We start from the raw sequence: 10,071 nt of genomic DNA, 5'->3' as shown, positions 1-10,071 counted from the left end.
ATCACTGAAGATCCTATACTACAGGATCTAAATCAGTGTTTTTGTGAGATATGGTGCCCATGAAAAGGGAACTGTTGTGATGGATAGCTGGAAGGGTATAGGACATTACAGAAAGAGAGAGGGGAAACAAGAAGTAAGGATATAGTCTAACAAGAATCTGTTAAGAACGTGAATATTCAGCCAGCAAGGAAGTTGAAGTCCACATATCTTAAAGTTAGTGAGTTTGAAAAACACTGATCTAAACTATAATTTAAGTAAAATAAGAATATGTGAAATTAGTATTTTATTGACAAGATGAAAAAGAATGAAGTAGGCACCAAATAGTCTACAGGTACACATTTTAATTAAAGCAAGGAGCATTTTGATACTTAGCTTGGTTACTTGTCAAGTTGGGGGAACCCTTCCACTTACTAATACATGATTAATTAATTGAGGAGGTAGTGTTAGCATCACTATTTGATCATGTTTTTTTGTCACATGTATTTTATGTATTTGTCACTCTCATGCAATTATGCTAAAATGCCATTGTTATACACTTCTGTTTTTCTTTTGTTATTTTCTAACTATTCAATTTTTTCCTTGCAGTATGGGCCTGTATTTAGCTTCACTATGGTGGGAAAGACCTTCACCTATCTCCTAGGCAGTGATGCAGCTGCTCTGTTGTTCAATAGTAAAAACGAAGAGTTGAATGCAGAAGAAGTGTATTCACGGCTAACTACTCCTGTTTTTGGCAAGGGAGTAGCTTATGATGTACCCAATGCAGTATGTATATTGTTACATGAATTATTAGTTTAGTTAGATTTCAGTACTGAATCATATAAATAGAATGTAAAAACTGACATAACAGATTAGGTTTAATTATAAAAGAACATTTCTCTTAACGATCTCTGATTATAAAAGTGTACTGTTGACAAAGAGCTCCATTTGGAAAAAAGTTAGTAACTAGGCTGGATTTGTGATGAGAGTGTAGCTTTCATCTTCTGACTGCCCGTTCAAGGGCATAGCTTATACCCGTGATGGTGAACACACAGGTGAACACACAGGTGGCACACAGAGCTCTCTCTGTGGACACGCGCACCATCGCCCCAGTCCTAGGCCTTCAGCTGGGTTTTATAAAACCTTTTCGCTTTAGGCCTCTGCCAATCAATTTCAACTTCTTCCGGGAAAAAAAAGATCTTGCAAAGTTGGAATTGATTGATTGAACTTTTTAGTCCCACCCAGTCTGCCGTTACCACTCAGCCACGCCTACCATATTGGCCACACCCACCCAATGGGCCATGCCCACCTGTCACCCGATGATACATAAGTGGGTTTTGGGTTGCAGTTTGGGCACTTGGTCTCTAAAATGTTCGCCATCACTGGCTTATACCTTCAATTAAAGTAATGGGATATTTGGATGATTTTGAGGGATGAGTGGAAGAGATGCAATTTAGGATTCAATCAAATGAGAGGGAGGAGCCCAAAGCAGCTTAATAGTCAGAAAAAGAAACTTAGAAAGGACCCGTCTAATTGATCAGGCAGTTAAAAAATAGTGGAAGGAATTTTGGATCTTCAAACTTGTGAGATTCTGATAATGTAGCCTTACAATAAAGTAGAGTGAGTTTATTGAATCATGTTTCCAGTTTGATTTACCTGGGAGGGGTGACAAATGTTATGTTATTTGCCAGAGCAGTAGATCAAGAAAATTTGGCCTTGGAAAAAGGTAAAGATCATTAATTTGGTTGATCTTTCTTTGTTTTGGGGCTTTGCAATACAGAACAAATTCTAGCTTGTTATTCTGGGAATCTAGATTCTAGTGTCCTGGAAGACACCGTTTGAGGAAGGCTAGTATAAGCAAAGTATTTTGTTTTGAAATTAATATTATTTTTATTTTTAAGGTATTTTTGGAACAGAAGAAGATGCTAAAAACTGGTCTGAACATAAGTCAATTTAAAAATCATATATCAATAATTGAGAAAGAGACTATAGAATACTTTAAAAGTTGGGGAGATGAAGGAAAAAGAAGTAAGTATACAATTTGAAAAGATTTACATTTGGACTATAAGATTTACTATGTTCAAACCAAGGAAGGCAGATGTGCTATCTTACGTAGAAAATATATACCATGCCAAAAAAAACCACCTCAGTGATAATTTTAATAATTATATCAATTCCAAACCCCAGGAAATTCTGGTAGTTGTTTTCTTGCTTCATTATTTGTGGGAGATGGTACTAGCTGTCTTGCAGAAACTTGGTAAAATTCAGTTGAGATCATGTGACTAGCAGATGGAACTCATGTGTATAAATTTGACAGATACAAATTAATAAATAAATGTATTATCTGCTTTTTGATGGCTGTTCATGGCTTATACGAGGGCTGGTCCTGAATGCTATTGAGCTTCTATTGTGTGATTGAGTGTGAAGGTTTTGGATTGGCCCTTGGCATTCTCTATTAGATAGAATGCAGACTTTGGCTGAAGGAGTTTGCCTGTGATGTTTTCAGTTTCAGTGTACATAATTTACTTTACTGATCTTATCAGAACTAAAGTGCAAGCTTCAGTGGTGATAAAGTTTTGTTTGGGGGGGGGGATGGCTATTCTTTGACAATGAGGGATGGACAAGGAAAAAAAATCAACTTATCCCTTCTCTCCCCATCCTCTGCCCTGCTCCAAAACATCTTTTTTCTTTCTATCTCAAAATACCTACCAAGGAATCATAAACATTTAGATTGATCTTTTTGTGTTCCTCTTAATTTTTCTAATTTTAAAAGTGGACTGGAAATAGTAACACTATTTTTTTAAAATCCTTGTTAAATTTCACAGATTTACTTGAAGCACTTTCAGAACTAATCATTTTGACTGCAAGCCATTGTTTACATGGGAAGGAAATAAGAAGCATTCTCAATGAGAAAGTAGCACAGCTCTATGCTGATTTGGACGGGGGATTTAGTCATGCTGCATGGCTCTTACCAGGGTGGCTGCCTTTGCCCAGCTTCAGGTATTTAACAGCTTGATCAGCCAAGAATCGTATTAATCAAATGTAATGGTAGGTGGGAATGACCTTGAAGACAGGATGAATAGCTGTAGCTTATTCAGTGGTCTGATAAATGAAAGTTTAGACCAAAGGAGGAGAGATGAGAAAAATGTCTCAAGGGAGACTCTCTGCAAGAAATTGAAAGAGTAAAAGTGAGGGATGAGAGGACTATTTTCAGACTTGCAATAAGTCTGTTAATGCTGTGATCAAAATAAGAGCTAGTAATCCTGGTTACTGGTTTGTGATGAGATTGTCTTATAAGGCTAACACTTATTACTATTTTTTAAAATCATTAATATGTTACGGGTTTTCCACTGAACTTCACCACAGAATCCAATCTTCCCTAGTTGAATTGCAAATTACTTTCAGTTTTGCCCCATCAAATCCTAGAAACTTGTTTTTCAAGTACCATATATACTCACAGATAAGCCATCTGTGGAGAGAGCGTGGTTTCATGTACTCCCTGCATCCCGCAGATGGGCCTTTGCTTGTTTGCGTGGCCCAGTTTCTGGCATGCTGCAGCCCAGTGTCGGTCTACGGACCGGGATTGGGGACCCCTGATCTAGAGCAAATATTAGATGCAATTGAGTAATAGAAAGAGCAGCTAAAATGTATAGAAACCTTCAGAAAAAGCAATTTGATGAGATGTTGTTTTTTTAAAAATAATCCCTTTTTTCCCATATATGCAAACATACTTAACATTCCTTCCTCTTATTTTCTGTGACATGGGCTGGGCTTAGAATGACTGGCCTAGCCAATTTTGATGCCTAAGGCAGGACTAGAACTCAGTGTCCTGATTTCTAGGCCAGCAGCTTAACCAAAAACTGATTCTCAAAAAACTGTTTGGTTTTATTTGGCCTGCTTATGTCTATTGTAAGTTACAGAGTGCAGGCAATGACTTCAAATGCCAAATGAGGTGTACTGGGTCAGTTCTTTAAATGCAAAAGAAAAACAATTCTGAACCAAGTTGGGAATTGCAGACTGGGCAATGGATTGCTTTCAGTAAATTGTCAGGTTTTGGCAATGCACTACAATAGCTCTTTTTAAAATTGGACATATCTTTTGTCTAGGGCTAAAAAAATAACTTAAGGGGCAATTAAACATTCAAAAATATCTGCAAAATCCAAGTCTTTCATTTTTACAACTTGTTTTTACTTTTAGATGCAGAGATAGAGCCCATTGTAAACTAAAATCTATTTTCTATAAAGTAATTCAGAAACGAAGACAATCTTCTACGAGAGAAGATGACATGTTGCAAACACTACTGGATGTTACTTACAAGTATGTGAAATTGTTATAGCACTTGGATAAGGATTACTATAATCCTAATGGGAATAAAAACAGAACTGTGTAAAAATTTGTGCAATAGATCAGAAATCAGGATAAGATTCAGAACTTTAATTTATAAAATGAAAGAACAATTTTGAAATGTAGTTTGTTGTGCAGGAGAAGAAAGCAGCATTGAATTGAAAACAGAAAAGTTAATAATCTCTAATACATTTAATTTTCAGTGAGAAAACTATTATGTGGTGGGGAATCACAGATACCATAAGAAATTTGCGGGGACGTAGCTTAGTGTACAGTGCTTTATTCAAGAAACCATTGTTAAATCAGATTTAGTCTCGGCTCCACACGTATTAAACTGTGACCACTTGTCCCATCAAGTGCAGACAATACATAATACAGATTTTAAACCTATACTACTATCATCTCTCATCACTAGCATATTGTCTAAATCTGATGGAAGTTGAATTTAGAGAACCACACATGGCCCACCCCTGTCGTAAAGTATTTATCTTATAAATTCAGGAATTATTTGTTGCTAGGAGCCAAATTTCTATAAAAGGCAAACTTTGATCCATGCTGAAAAATTTTGAAAAGATTTTCTGTATAGGCATAGTAGTACTTAGAAGCTTTATTGTAAAATGATATTTAAATAAATCAATGTTTAGAAAGACTTGTTAAGACATTTAGGAAGAAGACTGTTATGTCTTATTACTCTTAGTCCTGTATTTTAAATTTGTAAGCTCCTTAAGTTGAAATGGCAATATAGAAATGGCAAGACAAATACTTTATTAATACTGGCATCTATGCTAAAATTCTATATTGTAAAATATTGTGGATTTTTGTCAAGAGGATTGAAAAAAAAAATGGGGATTGTCCTTCTCATTCTGGTGTGCTATCTATATCTTGAAATTCAGAGACGGACGACCGCTAACAGATGATGAAATTGGTGGGATGCTTATTGGATTGCTCTTAGCAGGCCAGCATACATCTTCAACCACTAGCACTTGGCTTGGCTTCTTTTTGGCTAGAGACAAATCAGTACAGGAACAGTGTTATGAGGAACAAAAAACTGTCTGTGGAGAAGATTTTCCTCCCTTGACCTATGATCAGGTTTGTAGGCCTGTTCCTCCTTTTTAACTTATTTATTATAATCTTTAAATCTGTATGTGGCATGAGAGAAAATCTGCATTAGTGAGATAATATACTATTCTAAACCTGCAAGGTTTTTTGCATGTGGATATTAAAAGAAAAATATATTTAACAAAAAACTCCTGTGTCAACGCTGCTAACATCAGATGTTCTTGCTTTGACAACAGATGGAAATGCAGCCATTTTACACTTTCGCTTGTAGAGCTAGTTGATGCTGGGAGGGGGGATGTGGATGAGAGTCCAGTTAGTCAGAACAATAATAACTCAGCCATGGGAATCCAAGGTTATTGAGTCCAGAGTTGATAAAGATTTGGCAGGCTGGAGAGCTGGGGAGAAAGCCCGTGCTTCAAGCTAATTGGAGAATGTGATTTATGACAGTTAATTGGAGGAGGGAATTGTACTTTGCTACTTTGTGCCCGGGGGAGGGGAATTCAGTTTTTGGCTTTAACTATGTAGTGCCGATACTAGAATAAAAGATTCTTTAAGGTAAACAATGCCTCGAAGTTCTTTTGAAGAGTTTCATCTGTCGGAACCATGACATTCTGTATGACACAGTTTCTGAAAGTACTTTTGCTTTGCAGGTGATCATTTATACTTTTAGCCTGAAAATGGGTGTCCAGTGCTTTCTTTCTTTTCTTTTTCTTTCTTTCTTTCTTTCTTTCTTTCTTTCTTTCTTTCTTTCTTTCTTTCTTTCTTTCTTTCTTTTCTTTCTTTTTTCTTTCTTTTTCTTTTTCTTTCTTTCATCTGTAGATTTGCAGTAAATATGTACAAAATATGTGTATCTAGTTTTGTATATTACTATCAATACTAACAACTTATTTCTATTTCTTTGCTTGTGAGTAAATTCTTCTAAATGTAATTTTAACTCATTAGTATGTATTATCTTCATACTTGTATCAAAGCTGTTTGGCTCAATAAATCTATTTGCAATATCAACTACAAGTACATGAAATTATAGCCTATAATTATATACATTTAGAAACCTTTCTGAATATAAAAAATTGTAAATAAACTTTTTTTTTAGCTCAAGGATTTGAATTTATTGGATCGTTGCTTGAAAGAAACATTAAGGCTTAGACCACCTATAATGACCATGATGAGGATGGCTAAAACTCCCCAAGTAAGTTTTGTTGCAATACTGAACTAGGTAACGTTATCAGTGCAAAAGTGTGAGGTTTATATATACCGTAGTAGTTTGCCCTTCCAGTATTGGTGGTTGTGCATTTCTCTTTGGTAGTTCCTTGATTAGGCTGTTGTTTTTCTATTTAATTGTTTGTCAGGTCTTAATCCTGCTTATCTGAGTGTTGATTACTGGAGAGGATGAATTGTTTTTTGTTTGTTTCCTTAGCTTTTTTATTGTCTCTTTGGAATGGTGTATGAATGTAGTCTATCTCTATGTGTCTATTGATAGTTGGTGTGACTGAATCACAACTCCTAATGTATCTCCTTAGTAATTTAGGCATCAATAAACTTTACTTTTATATTCTCTTTTGTGTTTAGACTATTGCTGGTTATACAATTCCACCAGGTCATCAGGTTTGTGTATCTCCTACTATTAATCACACAATTAAAGATTGTTGGGTGGAAAATGTAAAATTCAAACCAGACCGGTACCTTCAAGATAATCCTGCAGCTGCAGAAAAGTTTGCATTTGTGCCATTTGGTGCTGGTAAGTTTATTTATTACATCCCTATATGTCCAATTTTCCAATTTTATCGCTATGAATGGTTGCTTGCAATGTATCCTTGGAGCTGTCTAGAATTAGGTAGTATTATTCCCCCCAGCCCACCCCAAGAGGAGCAAAACAAGCCATGATTTGAACTACCCATAAACTGGAGCGGTTGGGCAGAACATTCATTGTTAGGAAAAAAAATTACCATGTCCAAAGTATAGTCATTAGTACTAAAGTGTCAAGTATTTAAATTTTCTTTACAAATTCAAACAGTGCTATTTAAAAAAAGTTCTGTTGAACTCAGTGATGTAAATACTTCCAGTAGTTGGCTTAGTTAAATAGAGAGTAGGAAGGAGAGGCGGCTTTCCAGTCTAATTAGTTTCAACTGGCTGTGCAACTCATAACAACCAGAACCAATCCTGGAGATTTCCCTCATTCCCAATAAGCCTGTGTTTCCTTGCACCCACATACACGGACACATATTTATTCACACTCACTGGCCTAAAGTTACTCCCAAAAGGTTCAGGGTGAGAAAAAAAATCAAGATTAAATTGAATTAGATGCCTATTGAGTAAGTTGTTTTATTTATAAAACTGATTTCTGCATATTCCCTCCAATAACAATGCAAAAAAAAAAGCATCTGGAGAAGGCTATCCTGGGAAGGGAGAACATTAGATAGGGATGCAATATGAGAAAGCAATAACTGGAAAGAAAAAGAGGAATTCTTTTCTGGGATTATAAAAAGGATTAATATTCATTCTGTAGAGAAGAGGAGGTTGTTTTTTTTAACCTTATTATAACATCAGAATGCATATACAAGTAGTCTTCGACCTACAACAGTTTATTTAGTGACTGTTTGAAGTTACAACGACACTGAAAGTGTTTTTCACACTTATGACCATTGCAGCATCCCCTCACAAGATCAAAATTCAGATGTTTGGCAAATGACTCATATTTATAATGGTCGCAGTATCCCAGAATCATGTGATCATCTTTTGACACTTAACAACTGTAGCAAGAAAGGTTATAAAAGAGGGCAAAACTAACATAGCAAATGTCCTGCTTAGCAACCGAAATTTTGAGCTCAGTTGTGTTCATAAATCGAGGACTACCTGTATAGAAGACAAGTGTATGCTCTCCACCCATGAATTTCACATACTTTTTCTAGAATCTTTGAGGCAGAAGCTGCACCTTCTTTTTGGTACATTGCTCCTTCAAAAATCATTCATGGGAGTGGATGTGAGTGCATGAATAGTTTTCTGTTTGTATTTTATTTATAAGTAATTAAAATTCTATGTTTTCAAAGTAGGCTAAATGGAAACAATGTTTAATAATGGAAACTCAATGTGCTTTTTTCTTTTTAGGTCGTCATCGCTGCATTGGAGAGAACTTTGCATATATTCAGATTAAGACAATTTGGTCAACTCTTTTGCGTTTATATGAATTTGACTTAGTGAATGGATACTTTCCTGCCATAAATTATACAACTATGATCCACACACCTACTAACCCATTAATTATATATAAAAGGAGATCACCAAATGAGACACATACATTGTAAAGGAGCTCTTCTAGTACAGCTAAAGAAGCTGATAGTTGCCTGTAATTTGTGCAGAAAAATTGAAATTTTGTGTTAAAGTTTGCCCTTTTTATTTCATGTTTCAATAATTTAAATGTACAGTTGCAAGAAAAAGTATGTGAACCCCTTGGGATAATGCGGAGTTTTGCATGAATTGGTCATAAAATGTGCTCTGAACATCATCTAAGTCACGACGATAGAAAAACACAGTCTGCTGAAAATAATAATACACAAACATTACATGTTGCAATGGTTTAATTGAACATAACATGTAAACATTCACGGTGCAGGGAGGAAAAAGTATGTGAGCCCCTAGCCTAATGACGTCTTCAAGAGCTAATTGGAGCTAGGAGTGAGCCAACCTTGACTCCAATCAGTGTGATGATATTGGATGTGTTGCTGACAGCTGTCCTGCCCTTATGGGTTTACTGGTTTCAAGAAGCACTGTCTGATGTGAACCATTTCTCGCAGAAAAGAGCTCTCAGACCTACGATCAAGAATTGTTGACTTGCATGAAGCTGGAAAGGGTTACAAAAGTATCTCCAAAAGCCTTGATGTTCATGTGTCCACGGTAAGACAGACTGTCTACAAATGGAGAAAGTTTAGCACTATTGCTACTCTCCCTAGGCGTGGTCGTCCTGTAAAAATGACTGCAAGAGCACAGCACAGAATGCTTCTTGAGGTAAAGAAGAATCCTAGAGTGTCAGCTAAAAACCTACAGAAATCTCTGGCTCATGCTAACATTTTTGTTGACACATCTACAATAAGGAAAACATTAAACAAGAATGGAGTACATGGGAGGACACCAAGGAGGAAGCCATTGCTGTCCCAAAAAAATATTGCAGCACATTTGAAGTTTGCAAAAGAGAACCTGGATGTTCCACAGCACTACTGGAAAAATATACTTTGGACAGATGAAACCAAAATTGAGTTGTTTGGGAAAAAACACACAACACTATGTGTGGAGAAAAAAGGCACAGCACACCAACATCAAAACTTCATCCCCACTGTAAAACATGGCGGAGGGAGCATCATGGTTTGGGGCTGCTTTGCTGCCTCAGGGCCTGGACGGATTGTTGTCATTGATGGGAAAATGAATTCCAGAGTTTATCAAGACATTTTGCAGGAAAACGTAAGACCATCTGTCCGCCAACTGAAGCTCCGCAGAGGATGGGTGATGCAACAGGACAATGACCCAAAGCATACAAGTAATTCAACAAAACAATGGCTTCAATAGCACAGAATACGCCTTCTGGAGTGGCCCAGTCAGAGTCCTGACCTCAACCCGATTGAAATGTTGTGGCATGACCTTAAGAGAGCGATTCACACCAGACATCCCAAGAATATTGCTACACTGAAACAGTTTTGTGAG

General features: G+C 36.4%; 1 protein-coding gene across 1 annotated transcript; it reads left to right on the top strand.

Moving 5' to 3' along the window:
- Positions 1-589: 589 nt before the first annotated feature.
- On the top strand, positions 590-8,768 carry LOC107286842 (lanosterol 14-alpha demethylase). Its single transcript, XM_015815275.1, has 8 exons — positions 590-762; positions 1,878-2,004; positions 2,802-2,976; positions 4,174-4,293; positions 5,214-5,409; positions 6,473-6,568; positions 6,949-7,117; positions 8,485-8,768. Exons 1-8 carry the CDS (start codon positions 610-612, stop codon positions 8,679-8,681), a joined length of 1,233 nt encoding a protein of 410 aa, XP_015670761.1. The 5' UTR covers positions 590-609; the 3' UTR covers positions 8,682-8,768.
- The last annotated feature ends 1,303 nt before the right edge of the window (positions 8,769-10,071 follow it).

Source organism: Protobothrops mucrosquamatus, unplaced genomic scaffold (genome assembly GCF_001527695.2).
Source record: "Protobothrops mucrosquamatus isolate PMUCROS unplaced genomic scaffold, P.Mucros_1.0 scaffold332, whole genome shotgun sequence".
NCBI classification, from domain to species: Eukaryota; Metazoa; Chordata; class Lepidosauria; order Squamata; family Viperidae; genus Protobothrops; species Protobothrops mucrosquamatus.
Note: the sequence above shows the minus strand (reverse complement) of the source record. Positions and strands in the feature narration are given on the sequence as shown.

Coding starts and splice junctions, on each gene's coding strand:
- LOC107286842 (XM_015815275.1), top strand. CDS start 610: ATGGTGGGAAAGACCTTCACCTATCTCCTAGGCAGTGATGCAGCTGCT. Junction 4,294..5,213: donor CTACTGGATGTTACTTACAA/GTATGTGAAATT, acceptor CTTGAAATTCAG/AGACGGACGACCGCTAACAG. Junction 5,410..6,472: donor CTCCCTTGACCTATGATCAG/GTTTGTAGGCCT, acceptor CTTTTTTTTTAG/CTCAAGGATTTGAATTTATT.